This window comes from Crinia signifera, chromosome 11 (assembly GCF_055691185.1).
Source record: "Crinia signifera chromosome 11, ASM5569118v1, whole genome shotgun sequence".
Lineage (NCBI taxonomy): Eukaryota > Metazoa > Chordata > Amphibia > Anura > Myobatrachidae > Crinia > Crinia signifera.
In genome coordinates this window covers 1,552,711-1,573,806 of record NC_139227.1, presented here as the reverse complement: position 1 = coordinate 1,573,806, position 21,096 = coordinate 1,552,711, and the positions used below count along the sequence as shown (strand labels likewise).

Sequence of the window (21,096 nt, the reverse complement as noted above, 5' to 3'; positions counted from 1 at the left end):
CTATGGGTCATCACCAGCTTTTGCTGGCGATGCCCCCAGTGGCGGTAACCCGGCGGGGGATGTTTAGAGCATCCCAAAATGCAGTAAAAACCCCAATAATGGGGTTTTTACTGCATTTTTCGTTTAGAGAATCTCGCCTCGTATGTGTGTCAATAGGTTATGTTAGAATTCACTTACAGTACCTGGGCCTGGATTTCAGTTGCTATAAGACAAATATTACAGTTTTTATGCTAAAAAGGTAAATAACTAAATTATAACTTGCTGCCTCATTGCCATCTGTATTGGTGTTTGTGTCCGTATTTTCCTGACGGTGTTTAATTCATATTGCATTTACCATACCAGGTTACATAACACCTGGTGAATTTGAAGCTGGGCCTTTTTGTGGAAGAATGGACATTTTCTGTATATAATCCAGTCCAAAACAATGAGCTGAATGTGGGAGCTTACTGTAATCAGCACCTGAGTGTGTTTGTCTACTGTCATCAGCACCTGAGTGTGTTTGTGTACTGTCATCAGCACCTGAGTGTGTTTGTGTACTGTATATTCTATGCATGCAGTGCAGGAGTGATTACTGCCAACATATACTATTATATACAGTACCTCAATCACAATCATGGACCTCTGTCAATCCTTCTGTCAATGTCGACCTAGTGAGTTTATATACTGTTTATATATTAGAGATGAGCGGCGCGCCCATTTTTGGGTTTTGGTTTTTGGATATGGATCTCCCTTTGGGTTTTGGATCTGGATTGGTTTTGGTAAAACCACCCTTGCGGGTTTTGGTTTTGGATCTGGATCTCCCTTTGGGTTTTGGATCTGGATTGGTTTTGGTAAAACCACCCTTGCGGGTTTTGGTTTTGGATCTGGATTTTTTTGGAAAAATGCTAAAAATTGCTAAAATAAGTGATTTTCGGCCTGTTTTTGCCCCTAAAGTATTATTAAGCTCAACAACATTAATTTCCACTCATTTCTAGTCAATTTTGATCACTTCACAGCTCACAAAATTGTTTTCATTTACTGTAGTTGGGCCAAAAGGTTATACCGAGGTAGCTGGATGACTAAGCTAGGCGACAGCAGTGGGCATCACATACATGTGGACCTTACACTTCCAACCTGGCACATCTTGGAAGCCGAGCAGCTCTGCAGGGGCAGACAGGGTGGCAGTTTAATAAACTACCCCCCAAAAAAAGAGCAAAGAATCCAAAGATGTGCAAGTTCAAATTGTCCTTGGGCCCTCCCACCCACCCTTAGTTTTACTAGTAGCTGCGCTCCACTGTTAGAACCTTAAAACAAGTACCAAGACCCCTATGTGGCTTGATTGTGCACTGTTTTTACCATGTGCAGCCAAGGAGCAGTAGGCATTTGGTGCAGCACTGACTTTGTCTGCAAGTGTTTATCTGTTTTGATCAGTTTAATATCCAATAAGACCCCTATCTGGCGTGATTGTGTGATTGATTGATTATTAATTAATTTAATCTGATTGGTCAACTTTGGGATCATTACCAGTCGCCTCTTAATCCATTACCTAATGGGTAGAGGGGAGGGGGGTAATTGGTGGCACATGAACGAGTTCCTCCACCTCTCTAGGACCCCTGGGTTGGAGATCCCTATCTACCCCTATAGACCCCTATCTAGGTTGTGAGGTCTATGGATATACACTGGACAATGGATATATGTCGTCACACTGGACAATGGATATGTGCCGTCACACTGGACAACGGATATATGTCGTCACACTGGACAATGGATATATGTCGTCACACTGGACAATGGATATATGTCGTCACACTGGACAATGGATATATGTCGTCACACTGGACAATGGATATATGCTGTCACACTGGACAATGGATATATGTCGTCACACTGGACAATGGATATGTGCCGTCACACTGGACAACGGATATATGTCGTCACACTGGACAATGGATATATGTCGTCACACTGGACAATGGATATATGTCGTCACACTGGACAATGGATATGTGCCGTCACACTGGACAATGGATATATGTTGTCACACTGGACAATGGATATATGTCGTCACACTGGACAATGGATATATGTTGTCACACTGGACAATGGATATAGGCCGTCACACTGGACAATGGATATATGTCGTCACACTGGACAATGGATATATGCTGTCACACTGGACAATGGATATATGTCGTCACACTGGACAATGGATATGTGCCGTCACACTGGACAATGGATATATGTCGTCACACTGGACAATGGATATAGGCCGTCACACTGGACACAGGGGCACGGAGCACATGCCATGGAGCACGGATTTTCCCACCCACCCTCTTCCCTCTCCTAGATTGGAGTGAAGAAGCAGGGCGCGTGTGTGTCTTTTATAATATCCCGGTCCCGCGAGAATCCGACAGCGTTTTGCCTCGTTTTCGGTCCGGAATTCAAGCGGGAACTCCCGAACGGACTCGGATCCTGACTCGGATCACGGTATTTGGATCTGCCGGATCCCGGAGATCCGGACCCGCTCATCTCTAATATATATGTGTGTGTTACTCCTTTAATAAATACATGAATCCATTCCAGCAAGTAAAATCAGTTACATTTTCAATCAAGTAGTGAGTCATATACATAACAACCCAAGTGGATCTGCAATGTACTGTATATTACTTACCCAAGGCAGTAAATTGGCACCCTCTCCCCCCACATTCCCCTTCCCCAAAACTATAGACTCTGCCCTTGAGAAACTTTCCAACCACGAAAGATGGTCTTTTCTGACATAAAATTTACTATCCAACCCCCTCACATACTTTATAAATGGACAACACGTGCCTAAGCTGTACATTGCAAGAAAAAAGGTGTGGTCTAACAAGGAAGGGGCGTGGCCATACAATAGTAAAACAAATTCATATTATGCCACACAGTAGCACAATCTTACTCACATTAAACCAGATAAAGCTTCAGGACGGAAGAGAGCCCTGCTCCGAGGAACTTACAATCTAGTAGTACTTTATGCCATTGAACTGTTATCACCTCTTGTTTACAGCAAAAGATCATTTAAACTTTTTTAAAGATTATTTCTGGACTCCCAAAGATTACAAAGTTTTGGCTTGCCCGAGATTGTCAATATAAAATATATATTGTTCAGCACTCCGACCCTGGTCATGAAGGGTTTTGAAAGTGAGTAAGTCAATCTTAAGCCCCCCCATACACTGGGCCGATTTATCCTAAGGACAAGTCGGACAAGTTTGCCCTTGAGAGCCCCCCTGGCAGCTCCCCGGGAGGCTCTTTCCGATTTGGCACTTGATTTGCCATTTTTACATGCAATAAATTGCATACTATTTATTGCATTTAATCCTGGGGGAGCTGCTGCGGCAGCAGGGTCCGAGCAGTAGGGGGCAGGCAGCGGGGTCAGTGGGGTGGGCAGCGGGGTTCGAGCAGTGGTGGCTGGGAGCTTGTAGAGGGGGGTGGGGGGTGGGAAGCGGCTACTGAATTTGAAAAAATATTTTGAAAGACTGGCCGGCCGGTTATTGGCTGAGAGAGTTCTCTCAGCCAATCAGCAGCCTCCCTTCTGATTGACTGAGAGAATTTTCTCAGCCAATCAGTGTCCAGCCAATCTTTTCTAAATATTTTTTCAAATTCCCCAGCCACTTCCCACCCTGCAAATGCCACTACTAGCTCCCAGCTGCTGCTCTGACCTCGCTGCCCACCTCATGGACCCCGCTGCCCGCCCCCCACCGCACAGGCCCTGCTGCTGCACGTAGGTGTGTGCCAGCAGTGCTTCAAAGCTGGCACACACCTAGGGATCGGACCCGACACATCATGGGTGCTAAACAGCACCCGCAATGTGCCACTGATGGGTCCAATTGCGAGACATCTGATGTCCCACCGGGTCCGTACAGGGCACATACAACCGATTACATCCGATTTCACAGCACGATCTGTTGGGATCGGTCGAAATAGGCCCAGTGTATGGGGGCCTTTACAGTCAGCCAGTGAAGGAAGTAGGTGTTATGTGGCTGGAACAAGGCTGGTTGATTAATAGCCAGTCAGCCTTTTGTACCATCTGCAAGCAGAGATAGAAGTGTTGGAATTGAATGAAATCGGGCATATTCGCAGTAGTGTTGGGCCACCTTTAGACAGATGATACAAATGCATGTATGATCTTCTGAGCAAATTAAGGGCCTGATTCAGACCCGATTTCTCATATGCAAATTTGCAGATGACTGTGAGTAGTCAGCCACTGCCCAGACAGAAAGAGAACCCGCCCTATGCAAGATAATTACAAAAATATCGCTATTCGCTATTCTGTTGCGCATCCATATGCAATTCACGAACCATCAAATAATTTCCAGTCTGTGCATATGTGAGTAAGTCTGTCCTTTTCCAGAATGCTTCAATGGATACATCCTGATCAAGGCCAGCATTATGTCATGTGACGTCATCCCCCCCCCCCTGGTGGCATCGGCCCGCCTGTGTTCACAGGGCAACGTCCAGAGTTTTCATGGGGACGCCCATAAAATTCTGGGCATTCCCCTGCTCCAGCCCATTTCTATCCCCGTCCGTCAACGGCCCTCCCTCCCTGCAATGAACATGTAGAGACTTTTATGTAAGTCTGATGGTTTTAAGTATGCCCGTTATCAGTGATACAGATTGTGCCCCATTCATGCAACTCTGCCTAACCCCTCCGTACTGTGGTACATATGTGGGCTCTTGTTCTTAATAAACATAGCTATCTCAAATCATCTTATCAAAAACCCTATATAAGACAGCACATTGGAGGTGCTAATGTGCATTTCGCTTAGGACAGCTTCCTCAAGGCCCCTAGTTGCCATCTCACACATGTAGCAATATGGATATAGAAGTGATGGATCAATTAGAAGCATACACTGGTTTCCATCTGTCCAATCACTTTCTAATACTGGAATTTGAATTTGGGATTGAACATCCATAAATTGGGCTAATGAGAGCATTGGGGCTCCTTTTGCTATGTCAGCCTTTTATCCTGACGGAGTCCCCTTATGCTCTGCTGTGTTTCAAAAATCCTGGTTTATTAATCAATAGCCGATATCCTTAATCCTGCAGTTACTACAAATGTAATTTTAATATAATAATAGTAAACTTTATGACACAGATTAGCTTGTGAATATTATTGTATATTAATTGTGAACACACTGCATGACTAATATATTATACATGTGAATAAGTAAAAATAAACAAAAATGTATACAAAAAAGAAAACATATATAATATACCAAATATGACATTTTGCATAAATCAATAAAAACAGAGTTAAGTGATACAGTTGATAGAATTTATTTGAATGAGTTATTAGTTATTAATATAGCGCACACATATTCCACAGCGCTTTACAGAGAATATTTAAACATTCACATAAATTCCTGCCCCAATAGAGCTTACAATCTATATTCCCTACAACATGAACACACACATTCTAGTGTTATTTTTTTTTGTGGGGAACCGGTTAACCTACAGATGGAGCAGCTCTCATTTGAGCTGCTCCTCGCAATAGAATCCCCATACGCCGCCATTTGCGATCCGACAGAAGGGGGCACACAGGACGCTCGTGCGCCCCATTCTGCCGGAGCCCGCCAGCTCCCCGCTGCTCTCCTGTCGCTGCCTGCAGCCCCTTGCCGCCCCCCCACTAACCCTGCCCATCTCTCTGAAGCGGAGATGGGAGGGGAATCCGCTCCCCATTGCCGTACGAGACACTCGTGCATCCCCATCAGATGAAGCGCCTGACCGCCAGCCTGTGCTTGCTCAGGGGATCTGGTGATTCCTCAGGCTAGCTGGGAGGTGCTCCATCTGCACCAGTATATTTTTAGATTGTGGGAGGACCTGTATGCAAGCACGGGGAGAATACACAAACTCCACACAGTTAGGGCCATGGTGGGAACTGAACCCATGACCTCAGGGGTGTGGTATAGCTCAGTCAGTCAGACAGTCAGTCAGTCAGTCAGACAGTCAATAGATAGATACCAAAACTTAGACATTCACTAGTCAGACATTGGAAAAAGTTAGACATTGACCAAAGTTAGACATGCATTAAGCCCCGTACACACGGGGGAGATATATTGCTCAGCCATATATTGCTTAGCAATATATGGCTGAGCAATATATTGCTCAGTTTCTCCTGTTCATCAGCGACCAGAGATGGTCGCTGATGAAAAAGAAACTGCCGGGGGGAGCCCAGCAGTGGTAATCAGCTGGTCGCAGGAGCATGTTCCTGCGACCAGCGATCACTACAGGGGTAAAAACAGGACCGCGCACCCGGCGATATATCGCCGGTGCACACTCCCATCGTGGACAATATGGTCGCTTAGCGACCATATTTCCCACGATATTACACAAAATCGCCCCCGTGTGTACGAACCTTCAGTTAGACATGCATTAGTTAGACAATGTCAAAAGTTAGACATGCATTAGTTAGACACTGACAAAAGTTAGACATGCATTAGTTAGACACTGACAAAAGTTAGACATGCATTAGTTAGACACTGACAAAAGTTAGACATGCATTAGTTAGACATGCATTAGACAATGACAAAAGTTAGACATGCATTAGTTAAACATGCATTAGTTAGACAATGACAAAAGTTAGACATGTATTAGTTAAACATGCATTAGTTAGACAATGACAAAAGTTAGACATGCATTAGTTAAACATGCATTAGTTAGACAATGACAAAAGTTAGACATGTATTAGTTAAACATGCATTAGTTAGACAATGACAAAAGTTAGACATGCATTAGTTAGACACTGACAAAAGTTAGACATGCATTAGTTAGACACTGACAAAAGTTAGACATGCATTAGTTAAACATGCATTAGTTAGACAATGACAAAAGTTAGACATGTATTAGTTAGACACTGACAAAAGTTAGACATGCATTAGTTAGACACTGACAAAAGTTAGACATGCATTAGTTAAACATGCAATAGTAGACATTGACAAAAGTTAGACGTGCATTAGTTAGACATTGACAAAAGTTAGACATGCATTAGTTAGACATTGACAAAAGTTAGACGTGCATTAGTTAGACATTGACAAAAGTTAGACATGCATTAGTTAGACATTGACAAAACTAACAACACAAGTAAAATGTTGACATGAAGAATCAATGTGTGTACATGGACACCGTATAAGTGTGGTTATGGTATATTAGATCTACAATTTCTAGGTCTACAGTCATATGGTCAACCACTAATAGTCGACAGTGAAATGGTCAACATAGTCAAAAGGTCGACAGGGTCTAAAGGTTGACAATCAAAAAGTTGACGGTCCAATGGTCGACAGTAAAAAGGTCGACAGTGACCAAAGGTCGACAGTGAAAAGGTCGTAGGGGTCCAAAGGTTGACAGACAATAGGTTCGACAGGGTCAACAGCCAAAATGTCGACATGGTCAAAAGGTCCACATTGTAAAGGTCTACATGGAAAAGTTCAACATGAGTTTTTCTGTGTTTGTTAAGTCTATGTCAACATAGGTTGACATGGAAACTGTCTAAATATACTGTCTAACTGCACTCGGCACACTATTATATTCTGTAGTATCCATGCTGTAGTGGATGGTAGGGCATAAAATACCGCCTGTCTGCACAAGTCTCAAAGTTTTGTAAAAAAGAAAAAGGCATGTTGACCTTTTGACCATGTCGCCCCATTGACCCTGTCGACCTATTGTCTGTCGACCATTGGACCATGTCAACCTTTTGATTGTCAACCTTTTGACCCTGTCAACCATTTGACTGTCGATTATTAGTGGTGGACCATATGACTGTAGACCTGGACATTGCAGATCTAATATACCATAACCACACTTATATGGTGTCCATGTACAGATGGGGCCGGGCTCATCTTTGCAGGGGATGGCGATGGCGACGCCATCGCCATTCTCTGCTCCCGCGCCATCTGTGTGTCGGAAGGGGACGCGCGCGCACGAGGTGCGCGCGCGTCCCCTTCCGACGGTGCTGCCGTCCCCTTCCGACGGTCGCCCGGTGCCCACACCGGGCGCCCGCACCCCCCCACAGCCTCCTCGGGTCCCCCCAGCCCCCCTCGAGCGGGAGGCGGACAGTATTGCGTCCGCCTCGCCGGCCGGCCGCCCGGATACTGAGACGCGCGTGCGTGGGGGACGCACGCGCGTCTCAGTCAGATGGCGCCCCGTGTTGCTGGCGGATCGCCAGCAGCATGCTGCTGGCGATTCGCCAGCAAGCATAAGGCCGGCGCCGTCTGTACACATGTTTTCATGTAAACTTTTTACTTGTGTTGTCAGTTTTATCAATGTGTGACTGATGCATGTGTAACTTTTGTCAATGTCTGACTGATGCATGTGTAACGTTTGTCAATGTCTGACTGATGCATGTCTAACTTTTGTCAATGTCTGACTGATGCATGTCTAACTTTTGTCAATGTCTGACTGATGCATGTGTAACTTTTGTCAATGTCTGACTGATGCATGTCTAACTTTTGTCAATGTCTGACTGATGCATGTGTAACTTTTGTCAATGTCTGACTGATGCATGTCTAACTTTTGTCAATGTCTGACTGATGCATGTCTAACTTTTGTCAATGTCTGACTGATGCATGTCTAACTTTTGTCAATGTCTGACTGATGCATGTCTAACTTTTGTCAATGTCTGACTGATGCATGTCTAACTTTTGTCAATGTCTGACTGATGCATGTGTAACTTTTGTCAATGTCTGACTGATGCATGTCTAACTTTTGTCAATGTCTGACTGATGCATGTCTAACTTTTGTCAATGTCTGACTGATGCATGTGTAACTTTTGTCAATGTCTGACTGATGCATGTCTAACTTTTGTCAATGTCTGACTGATGCATGTGTAACTTTTGGTGTCTATTGACTGTCTGACTAGACATTGTCTATCAGTCATCTGGAACCCGACCTCAGTGCTGTGAGACAGTAGTGATATCCATTACATTGTCTCTGCTGCCTTATTATAATATAAAATCAAGTGCTAGATTTCTAACTGATTTGAGCGACGCCGGCATTTTTAGCCGATATTGTGCACATCTATCACAGAGATTTTGGCACTGAAAGGGTTAATATCAGACATTGCACGTATTTCAGATTATGAATGTGCATATATCTACGAGACTGGTCATGATTGGGAAGGTCTTAGTATAGTCCCATGCACAGTTATGAATGTAACGCCTCCACTCTCTATTTACTTAGTTATCTGAGGGGTTAATGCTTTTTTAAATGTATTAATAGTGCACTTAATGTGCACTAGGGACAGCCCACCGCTTAACGCTCAGCGCGGCTGTCCGCTTCAATGCCCCTCCCATTTACAGCCCAGACGATGGATGACTGGCTGTCAGGCATACATCACCCATTAAGCAGCTCCTACTGCTTCGCCAGTCCTGGGCTAGCGTTGTACGATTCTCACAGCAGGGACAACGCTAGCCCTACTGCTGGCTCAGGGCTAGCGTTATGGAGGAGAAGCTGGACCCGCCATTTTACAATAGGCTTCTACTGGGTAAAGATGGCATTGCCATCAGATCCCAGCCTCAGAATGTATTGCATTTTGGAATTTGGTACATATGGGAACGTTTCCAATACTCAGGCTTAGTATATCCCACCACATGTCACTCAGAACAAGCAAATGTGAATGGGAGTGCTGTTAGGGAAGACCATGGACCATAGGTCCCCATTATTCACACATGTGATCCTAAAGCTTCTGTAATTCTCTGAGTCCTAAGATAAATATATTTCTGTTCCGCTGCTTCTACCAATGTCCTCAGTTGCTATGAATTTCACCAAGCAGAATGGATGTACCTGAAGGTGGAGGAGGATATTAACATGGGTTCGATATTTTTTGCAGAGGCCATGCTTTGGTTTGGTGTCACAGTTTTGGGTCCTATTTGTTTTCTATAAATGTTCAAATGGAAATTTCTCCCCACAGTCCACAAATACGGCTACTTTGTCTCCGACTGATCCAACGTTCTCTACTTTCCCATTAAGAGTTCTTCCTATGCTAGACTCCACCCAGAAACACTTGATAATCCTTGCACTTCCCCTAGCCCAGGGCTGCTATATTCCAAATATGATACATGATACATTCTTATGGTGTATGAATACATCAAAATATATCAATAACATAAGAAATGATCTTGGAGGCAGTGTATTATAGCAGTGCAGTCAATGCGGTTAGTTCTTAGAATCCTAGTAGGGCGAACAATGGAACGCTATTGGCTCCAGTGTGGGTGATGTAAGAACCGTCAGGACTTGTGTCATTTACATAGTTGTAACCGCCACAGTCAAATAGGCAGCCGCTTTCTTGTCAGGCCACCATACTTTGTGTTGAGTAAAGTCCTGCCACAGCTCCGTATGTCTCAATCTTCGTGTACCTTTTTCTTCTACAAAATACTTTGGGGGTATGAAGGTGCACTGATTTTACCAACCTTGGGAGTTATTAATATGTCAGTATTGGTGTAACGTCCCCCTGTAATTCCCTGCTGGAGCACCCTAGGGTAAAGATTAAAGTAAATCTACAGAACTAACTCATTTTGTTAAAACATTAAATTTTTCACACAAACATGAAACAGATAGCAAACATGCACCGGGTGTACACAGATTAATCTCAGTGGAAGATTACATGGAGCTGAATAAAACAGATAATACTCTGTGTGATTTGCATCCCTTTATCTATAAATGTTAAAAAGATCCTTGGAATGAATATGTCAAGCAAAATCCAGCTACCCTGAAAACATTCTGGACATGTCTGTGTCCATCCTCACCCCTTAAACACTGTGTTTTGACCCCCTTAATGCCCGCATCTGTCACTCAAACTACAATTCTTTCCTTCCGGGATGCAATTGGAGTTTGGCACAGATGCTGCATATGTGCAGAAATGCAAAAATCGTCTGTTTGCAGTTTTCGAACTTCTGCTTTCCATACTGAATTAGTTCCGATGTTTAGCTGTTTCTTCCTGCTTGGTGGAACATTATAGATTGTAAATCCACACACATAAGTACCATAACCCTGCAGCAATACATTATGCAAGAATCAGGACATCCCTGGTCTGTTCCTTTCATACATACTGTACTCTAGCCACAACCTGTTGATGTGCATACACAGTAAATAAAACCTGCGCTTTTGGCTTATATCGAATTCCCAGGTTGATTACCCCATTCACTATACATGGAAATCAACCTGGGATTTATGTAAGCGTGAGCACAAATGGTCCCAGGGTCACAGAGCTAAGACCCAGGAAATTGACATCTTGCTAAACCTGACAAATTCCTGGGTTACATGTCTGGAAGCAGCAGGAAAGTGGGATCCTATGTAATATGGTTTCACCTAATACTGCAAGGCCAGCAACTGAAATGTTTAATGTTCAAAGCTTTTAGTTACAAATAATAATAATAATAGAGATAAAACAATAGAATGTGTGATTTAAAAAAATAATTCTGCAATCGACACATTTTTTTTTTATAAAACCCCAATATTTCAATAAGGATTCAATCACATTTCTTCAATAACAATCCAAATATGTGGTGGTTAAATAGTCGTTACAGGGAATAACATCATATAAATAATATGCACATTCTTTAAAGAATTTGGAAAAATATAAATGTGTAAATGAAAATAATGATGACTTTTTAGTAATTAAATAATTATCCATAGATACTGTACACAAAGGCATCATATTAAAGCATACCTGCCTACTTCTGAAAACTAGTTTCAGGGAGATTATAGTTGGTAATAGAATTTTGCCACGCGCCACATTGAGGGTCACATCAGTCCCTGCCCCAGTTGAGCTTACAATCTATGTTCCCTACCAGATGTACACACACACACAGACATTCTAGGGTTCATTTTGTGGGGATCCAAATAACCTAGCAGTGTATTTTTGGATTGTGGGAGGAAACCGGAGTACCCGGAGGAAACCCACGCAAGTACGGGAAGAATATACAAACTCTGCACAGTTAGGGCCATGGTGGGAATTGATCCCATAAACTCAGTGCTGTGAGGCAGTAATGCTAACCATTACACCGTCCGTACTGCACATGTTACATCTGCCCCACCTGCAGTGCACATGGTTTTGCGTATTTTGAGAACAAATTTGTACTGCAATGAGATTTGAATAAGGGCCCTAGGTTACACAGTCAGGAGATGCATGTTGAGAGGGGAAGCTAATTGTACTTCAGTGATCTGTTGTATGGATAGATTGTTTGCCTTCAGTTTTCCTTCGGTTTAACATCGGTATAACATTGAAGTTCTTATTTAAATGTATGCAATCCTTAGAATAGATGGGCACAGGCCTCCCTGATGTTCTTTAATTACTTCATACCTTTGTCTAAGCACTGACTACACCTAGAACCCAGTGAGACCCTCATCCAGCAATAGCTAGTAATAACACGGTTTCAACAAACAAACAGGATACCAACTATGATTTAAGGTGCCCATACACGGTGCGCGCCCCCCCGCGGGCATTGCATTGCACATACTTTTTGTACTGCTTTCGGATCACATCGCGCACATTGTATACAAAACACATGCCGTTCGATGCGATCTAGCCCATAACGCGTGCGATTCCCGCAGCGTGTTTGGGCACCTTTAGCAAAGCACCATGCCCGCTTCCAAAAGTCAGGAGATAGCAAACATTCTAGTTTTTTAACAACCCATCAAAAGCATAACGTTTAACACCCCTTAACATAATGACTCACAGCATTGCATGAATAAGGGGAAGTATGATGCCCCATCTGCAAAGTGCCACCTGCATCGTCACCCTGGCCAGGGATAAATAAGTAAGTGTGCCCTCGTGTGTTCTCAGCTAGCTGCCATACAACTATCCTGTACGCTCTGTCTTCTAACTGTAACATATAGATGTTCCTTACATTGTGTTCATTACTCGCAGTGAGTATTTGTAGATCATGACATCATTCCAAAAATATGCTAAAAATAACGCCTCACAGTTGAACAAACATAATCATAGTCTGTTATGTCTCCCCTCTGTGTGACCAAACTTATGGCACTCGACCAGTGGTACAGCAGAACCGGAAATACCTATTCGGGCTGTCTCATTACTCCTGTGGCCTATCCCTTTCCTATTTCATGGTATCGTTGTATTTCAGCCAGTAATTACAGGTGCACAAGATGTCAAATGTTAAATGTATGGACTAGGATTTAAGTAAAAGTTAAATGTACCATCCCCAAGAGATCCTGGCTCCCCTCACCATACACTGAAGGTTCTCATGTACTTTTTCAAACATTCTGTCATGAAATGTACTGTATTTCTATTGTCTGTTGTTCACATCTATCTGCATGGAGAGGTGAAAGCGGGATTACACCATGAAGCTTATACAGCCTCTGGCTGCAGAGATTGTAGGTTATAATAGTTGCTGACAGATTGAAGTTACATACATTGAACAATGCACCTCCTCCAGGGGATGGGAAGTATTATTTAACATATAAATGTAATTTGCCTGCCTTGTAGAATGCTTTGAAAGATAAATAGATCTGGTTCCCAAGTTTAGAATTGGGAGCGTTAAGAAATAGACTAGAAATATGTGAAAAATGCTGGAGTTTAGCAACAAGATTGGGAGTAAGATAACAGATTTAGTCAAAAACAACAAAATATTCACAGTCTGGTAATTTCCAATCCGGTCGAGCTGGGCTTCATCCGAGCCAGAGAAGACTGTATACCATAGCAACCATAGGAACATTAGGCCAACAGTATGAAGGAAAGGGCATGCAGTAGAATACAGAGCATATTTATCAGGGCATGTAGTAGAATACAGAGCGTATTTATCAGGGCATGTAGCAGAATACAGAGCGTATTTATCAGGGCATGTAGTAGAATACAGAGTGTATTTATCAGGGCATGCAGTAGAATACAGAGCTGATGTATCAGGGCATGTAGTAGAATACAGAGCATATTTATCACCAGCCGCGGCTGAGGATGCAGATGTGCTGCGATCATTTATTACATCGCACGGATGTATCTATTGTTCCAAGCTCTGTCCCTGTGGATCCTCTCCGCAGCATTATCAGGGTGTTTTTTCAGAAATAATACTGCAAGTAATGGCTGCACCTGCACCGCTGATGACATAGCCATTACCACCGCCGCCTGCACCCCTTCCCCATCACAACGCCGTGCTACGACCCCCTACCACAACCAGGGCCGCCAAGAGGTATACCTGGTAAAATGTAGGGGGTGTGGCCTAACCATGGGAGCTGTGGCCACCTCCCGCTATTAGGCCACACCCCCAAAATGTTTAGGAGGGGTTGAAAAAACACCAGTTGAGGGGGGAGTATCATTGCCCCCCCCCCCCCCCAGCAGCAGCAGCAGCAGCAGCAGCACACACCTACAGCACGTGCTGTAGGTGTGTGCTGCTGCTGCCTGGGAGAGGGAAGGGGCGAGGTCAGACCAGGGCCCAGTGCCCCCCCCACTCAGTGGCCCTGACTGCAACTCACACTTGCCAACCACTAAGGATCAGTGATGAGAGTGCCTGGAGGGCTGCTGGTCGTCGGGGCTTCCTGCTACTGTCACCTCCAAGTTAGTTGCTGTTTGCAACATCACTTTACTGCACAGGGGGTCACAGGAGCAGCGGGGAGCCCTGATGATTGCAGCCCTCATCTGAGCACCGATCCCCACGACAAGAGCACCCTGATGATATTAAAGGGTATCAGTCCATACAGATAAGTGCAGTCCAGCCGCAATGGTCCATACAACTCTGCATCATTATCTCTAAGTATAAATGTGCTCATATTTTTATGTTTATTTCCTAAATACTATTTAACCTGCTGTATTTGTCCCCTGCGTGTCCTTCTGAAGCTCTGCAGTCATGTTGTAAATACGGTACATATAGGAAGCGTTAAATCTGAGGATGATGGCTGTGTAACGTACTATGGAGAGGAAACACAGAAAACCGAATTTGTTTTATTTCTGTGCCTTCTGCATCACTTTGTATCTTTTGATTGCAGTGTGGCAGTAACCCTCTACCTGGATTAACCAAAGAAGAGGATTGTTGCGGCAGTGTGGGAACGGCATGGGGACAGCACAAATGTAATAAGTGTCCACAGATACCATGTAAGTACCAAAATACAAACATCCCTGGCATGTAAATAATGAGGGGAATTCAGTTGGTTTACAATGCAGAATCTACTAAATGTCAGCATTGTTTATCCTGTAAATATTCTGGTGATAATAAACCTACTGTATACCCTAATAATATAACAACACAGAATTTGGCAGAAGTGTCAGATATTTATTCAAAGTAGCAAATATTTGAATATTGTAAATAAAATTAAAGTATGGTGTCCATGAAAGAACGGCTATAGAAGCAGCTTAAAAGCCAGCAAAATAACACTGCTCCACGGAACCAATCCAAAACAAACTAAAATCACACAGGTTTCCACTCTACGTTCCATTTGGATTACACACCCTCTGTAAGGTGGTCCAGCAGATTTAAGAGCCATCCAAGGTGAGCGCACCTGGGACTAGTCAAACAAACTCCAACTAAGATCTGCCCTATAAAACAGGTAACCTTTCCCATCTACAATAGCCAACCAATCACAAAATACCCAAAATATCACCAGTAGAACTGGGGGGTGGGAAGATTGGAACAAAAGTAAGTTCTCGCGAGCAGGGCCCTCTACCCTCATGTGCTTTTCCTTCTCTAACCTAAACCTTCTATGATGGCACCAAATCAGTTTTCTGCCACTCTGATACTTATGTCAGTGTCCCCTGCTGATGCAGCTATGGTTATGTGCCCTGTACTTGTCCTCTATTGTATACAGCTGTAAGTTACTGTCTCCTGGGTTATATACTCTGTAATAGGGTGCTGTGGATCCCTTGTTCTCTGCCCCCTGATACTTATGTCAGTGTCCTCTGCTGATGCAGCTATGGTTATGTGCCCTGTACTTGTCCTCTATTGTATTCAGCTGTAAGTCACTGTCTCCTGGGTTATATACTCTGTAATAGGGCGCTGCGGATCCCTTGTTCTCTGCCCCCTGATACTTATGTCAGTGTCCTCTGCTGATACAGCTATGGTTATGTGCCCTGTACTTGTCCTCTATTGTATTCAGCTGTAAGTCACTGTCTCCTGGGTTATATACTCTGTAATAGGGCGCTGCGGATCCCTTGTTCTCTGCCCCCTGATACTTATGTCAGTGTCCTCTGCTGATGCAGCTATGGTTATGTGCCCTGTACTTGTCCTCTATTGTATACAGCTGTAAGTCACAGTCTCCTGGGTTATATACTCTGTAATAGGGTGCTGCGGATCCCTTGTTCTCTGCACCCTGATACTTATGTCAGTGTCCCCTGCTGATGCAGCTATGGTTATGTGCCCTGTACTTGTCCTCTATTGTATACAGCTGTAAGTTACTGTCTCCTGGGTTATATACTCTGTAATAGGGTGCTGTGGATCCCTTGTTCTCTGCCCCCTGATACTTATGTCAGTGTCCTCTGCTGATGCAGCTATGGTTATGTGCCCTGTACTTGTCCTCTATTGTATTCAGCTGTAAGTTACTGTCTCCTGGGTTATATACTCTGTAATAGGGTGCTGTGGATCCCTTGTTCTCTGCCCCCTGATACTTATGTCAGTGTCCTCTGCTGATGCAGCTATGGTTATGTGCCCTGTACTTGTCCTCTATTGTATTATTCAGCTGTAAGTCACTGTCTCCTGGGTTATATAGTCTGTAATAGGCTGCTGCGGATCCCTTGTTCTCTGCCCCCTGATACTTATGTCAGTGTCCTCTGCTGATGCAGCTATGGTTATGTGCCCTGTGCCTGTCCTCTAATGTATACAGCTGTAAGTCACTGTCTCCTGGGTTATGTACTCTGTAATAGGGCGCTGCATATCCCTTGTTCTCTGCCCCTGATACTTATGTCAGTGTCCCCTGCTGATACAGCTATGGTTATATACCCTGTACTTGTCTTTTATTGTATTCAGCTGTAAGTCACTGTCTCCTTGGTTATATACTCTGTAATAGGGCGCTGCGGATCCCTTGTTCTCTGCCCCTGATACTTATGTCAGTGTCCTCTGCTGATGCAGCTATGGTTATGTGCCCTGTACTTGTCCTCTATTGTATTCAGCTGTAAGACACTGTCTCCTGGGTTACATACTCTGTAATAGGGCGCTGCGGATCCCTTGTTCTCTGCCCCTGATACTTATGTCAGTGTCCTCTGCTGATGCAGCTATGGTTATGTGCCCTGTACTTGTCCTCTATTGTATTCAGCTGTAAGACACTGTCTCCTGGGTTATATACTCTGTAATAGGGTGCTGCGGATCCCTTGTTCTCTGCCCCCTGATACTTATGTCAGTGCCGCCTGCTGATGCAGCTATGGTTATACAGGGCACATGTCCTCTATTGTATTCAGCTGTAAGACACTGTCTCCTGGGTTAATATACTCTGTAATAGGGCGCTGCGGATCCCTTGTTCTCTGCCCCTGATACTTATGTCAGTGTCCTCTGCTGATGCAGCTATGGTTATGTGCCCTGTACTTGTCCTCTATTGTATTCAGCTGTAAGACACTGTCTCCTGGGTTATATACTCTGTAATAGGGTGCTGCGGATCCCTTGTTCTCTGCCCCCTGATACTTACTGTATGTCAGTGCCGCCTGCTGATGCAGCTATGGTTATACAGGGCACATGTCCTCTATTGTATTCAGCTGTAAGACACTGTCTCCTGGGTTATATACTCTGTAATAGGGTGCTGCGGATCCCTTGGGATTGGATAAAAGCATGGTTGCAGGACAGAAACAGAGAGTTGTAGTAAACGGAGTACAGTCAAAGGAGGGAAAGGTAACAAGTGGAGTACCCCAGGGATCTGTACTTGGACCAGTGCTTTTTAATATCTTTATTGGTGATATTGCAAATGGAATTGAGGGTAAAATGTGCCTTTTTGCAGATGACACAAAGGTATGCAACAGGGTAGACACACCAGGAGGGGTAAAACAAATGATTGATGATCTAGGTAGATTAGAGGAATGGTCAAGAGCATGGCAACTACAGTTTAATGCCAAAAAATGCAAAATCATGCACTTGGGTTGCAAAAATCCAAAGACTAAATATAGTATAAATGGCACTATAATGGAAACTACTGAGGAAGAGAGGGATCTAGGTGTCACTATTTCAGGGGACTTAAAGGCAGGTAGGCAATGTAACAAAGCAATGAAGAAGGCAAGTCAGATGCTTGGTTGCATAGGGAGAGGTATCAGGAGTAGAAAGAAAGAAGTAATAATGCCACTGTATAGGTCATTGGTACGACCTCATCTAGAGTATTGTGTTCAGTTCTGGAGGCCATATCTCCAGAAGGATATAAATACATTAGAGACTGTACAAAGAAGGGCAACTAAAATGGTGCATGGCCTACATCACAAAACGTACCAGGAAAGACTAAAAGATCTTAATATGTATACTTTAGAGCAGAGAAGGGAAAGGGGGGACATGATAGAAACGTTCAAATATATCAAGGGTTTTAACAAGGTACAGGTGGGAGACATTCTTTACAGGAAGAGGAGCAACAGAACACGAGGACATGCACTGAAACTAGAGGGAGGAAGATTCAGGGGAAATTTGAGGAAGAATTACTTCACAGAAAGAGTAGTAGATAAGTGGAATAGCCTCCCATCAGAGGTGGTAGAGGCAAATACAGTAGTACAATTTAAACATGCTTGGGATAGGCATATTGATATCCTTACAAAAAAATAAGGATCAAATATGGTTTGAGGTAACATGTTTAAAAAAGGGGCAGACTAGATGGGCCAAGTGGTTCTTATCTGCCGTCAAATTCTATGTTTTTATGTTTCTATGTCAGTGTCCTCTGCTGATACAGCTATGGTTATGTGCCCTGTACTTGTCCTCTATTGTATTCAGCTGTAAGTCACTGTCTCCTGGGTTATATACTGTGTAATAGGGTGCTGTGGATCCATTGTTCTCTGCCCCCCCTGATACTTATGTCAGTGCTGCCTGCTGATGCAGCTATGGTTATGTGCCCTGTACTTGTCCTCTATTGTATACAGCTGTAAGTCACTGTCTCCTGGGTTATATACTCTGTAATAGGGCACTGCGGATCCCTTGTTCTCTGCCCCCTGATACTTATGTCAGTGTCCCCTGCTGATGCAGCTATGGTTATGTGCCCTGTACCTTTCCTCTATTGTATACAGCTGTGAGTCACTGTCTCCTGGGTTATATACTCTGTAATAGGGTGCTGCGTATCCCTTGTTCTCTGCCCCCTGATACTTATGTCAGCGTCCCCTGCTGATGCAGCTATGGTTATGTGCCCTGTACCTTTCCTCTATTGTATACAGCTGTAAGTCACTGTCTCCTGGGTTATATACTCTGTAATAGGGCACTGCGGATCCCTTGTTTTCTGTCCCATGATATTTATGTCAGTGTCCTCTGCTGATGCAGCTATGGTTATATACCCTGTACTTGTCCTCTATTGTATAGAGCTGTAAGTCACTGTCTCCTGGGTTATATACTCTGTAATAGGGTGCTGCGGATCCCTTGTTCTCTGCCCCCTGATACTTATGTCAGTGCCCTCTGCTGATGCAGCTATGGTTACGTGCCCTGTACTTGTCCTCTATTGTATACAGCTGTAAGTCACTGTCTCCTGGGTTATATACTCTGTAATAGGGCACTGCGGATCCCTTGTTCTCTGCCCCCTGATACTTATGTCAGCGTCCCCTGCTGATGCAGCTATGGTTATGTGCCCTGTACCTTTCCTCTATTGTATACAGCTGTGAGTCACTGTCTCCTGGGTTATATACTCTGTAATCGGGTGCTGCGGTTTCCATGTTCTCTGCCCCCTGATACTTATGTCAGTGTCCTCTGCTGATGCAGCTATGGTTATGTGCCCTGTACTTGTCCTCTATTGTATACAGCTGTAAGTCTCTATCTCCTGGGTTATATACTCTGTAATAGGGCGCTGCGGATCCCTTGTTCTCTGCCCCCTGATACTTATGTCGGTGCCCTCTGCTGATGCAGCTATGGTTATATACCCTGTACTTGTCCTCTATTGTATACAGCTGTAAGTCTCTATCTCCTGGGTTATATACTCTGTAATAGGGCGCTGCGGATCCCTTGTTCTCTGCCCCCTGATACTTATGTCAGTGCCCTCTGCTGATGCAGCTATGGTTATATACCCTGTACTTGTCCTCTATTGTATACAGCTGTAAGTCTCTATCTCCTGGGTTATATACTCTGTAATAGGGCGCTGCGGATCCCTTGTTCTCTGCCCCCTGATACTTATGTCAGCGTCCCCTGCTGATGCAGCTATGGTTATGTGCCCTGTACCTTTCCTCTATTGTATACAGCTGTGAGTCACTGTTTTTGCTATTTGTTTATGTACTCTGTAATTGAATGCTGCGGATCCCTTGTGGCACAATATAAATAAAGGATAATAATAAAAAAAATAAAAAAGAGGCTGACCCTAAATAAAACTAACTTAACTAATTCATGCTTATAGGACAACCCTATTACCTGATGCACTGAGATTTAATTCACTACATTCCCATTCTGTTGTCCTGTCATTTTGTTTCTACATTTAGGGTAAAACATCCAGCACTATTCTATCACCATTGTTGATGCTTTGTATTAGATTATTGCATACTTACCTACCTGACCCTCTCCATGAGGGAGAAAATGCTCTGTTCCTGGGCTTCCCTGGTAATGTATGATTGCCATCACCTGCGGGGAGCTAGGTAAAGGTGTTTCACCACAGGTGATGGCAATCATACATTACCAGGGAAGCCCAGGAACAGCATTTTCTCCCGCATGGAGAGGGTCAAGTAGGCAAGTATGGCTTATTGCTGTACCCAGTGCTGTCAGAGTACAGTATTACAGATTTGTATGGTCTGTGACTGTAAGCTGCTGTATGTCTTACTGAGATAACTTTTTTCTATAGTTTTATTTCTCCCTCTAATGGTGGCCCCAGGCCTGAAGCACAATGTGGAGCTCTGACTAGTAGTAATAAAGCGTATAACAGGGAATGCACAATCCACTTAACGGGAATGATACTTACACATCCATAATTGGAAACATATGTTCTGTGAATCAAACCGTACTCTCTGCACAAATGTTCTGGCGTCAGTTGCATGATTGCCATACACATATTAATGTAATCATC

The 21,096-nt window shown here is 43.9% G+C and overlaps 1 protein-coding gene across 2 annotated transcripts in view; it reads left to right on the top strand.

Annotated features, from left to right (window-relative positions):
- Positions 1–21,096, top strand: part of LTBP3 (latent transforming growth factor beta binding protein 3) — a 158,311-nt gene that overhangs the window by 8,622 nt on the left and 128,593 nt on the right. For both annotated transcript variants that reach the window (XM_083164804.1, XM_083164803.1), the window contains exon 4: positions 14,947–15,052. In XM_083164804.1, the coding sequence (XP_083020930.1) occupies positions 14,947–15,052 (106 nt within the window). The remainder of the gene's footprint in view (positions 1–14,946; positions 15,053–21,096) is intronic.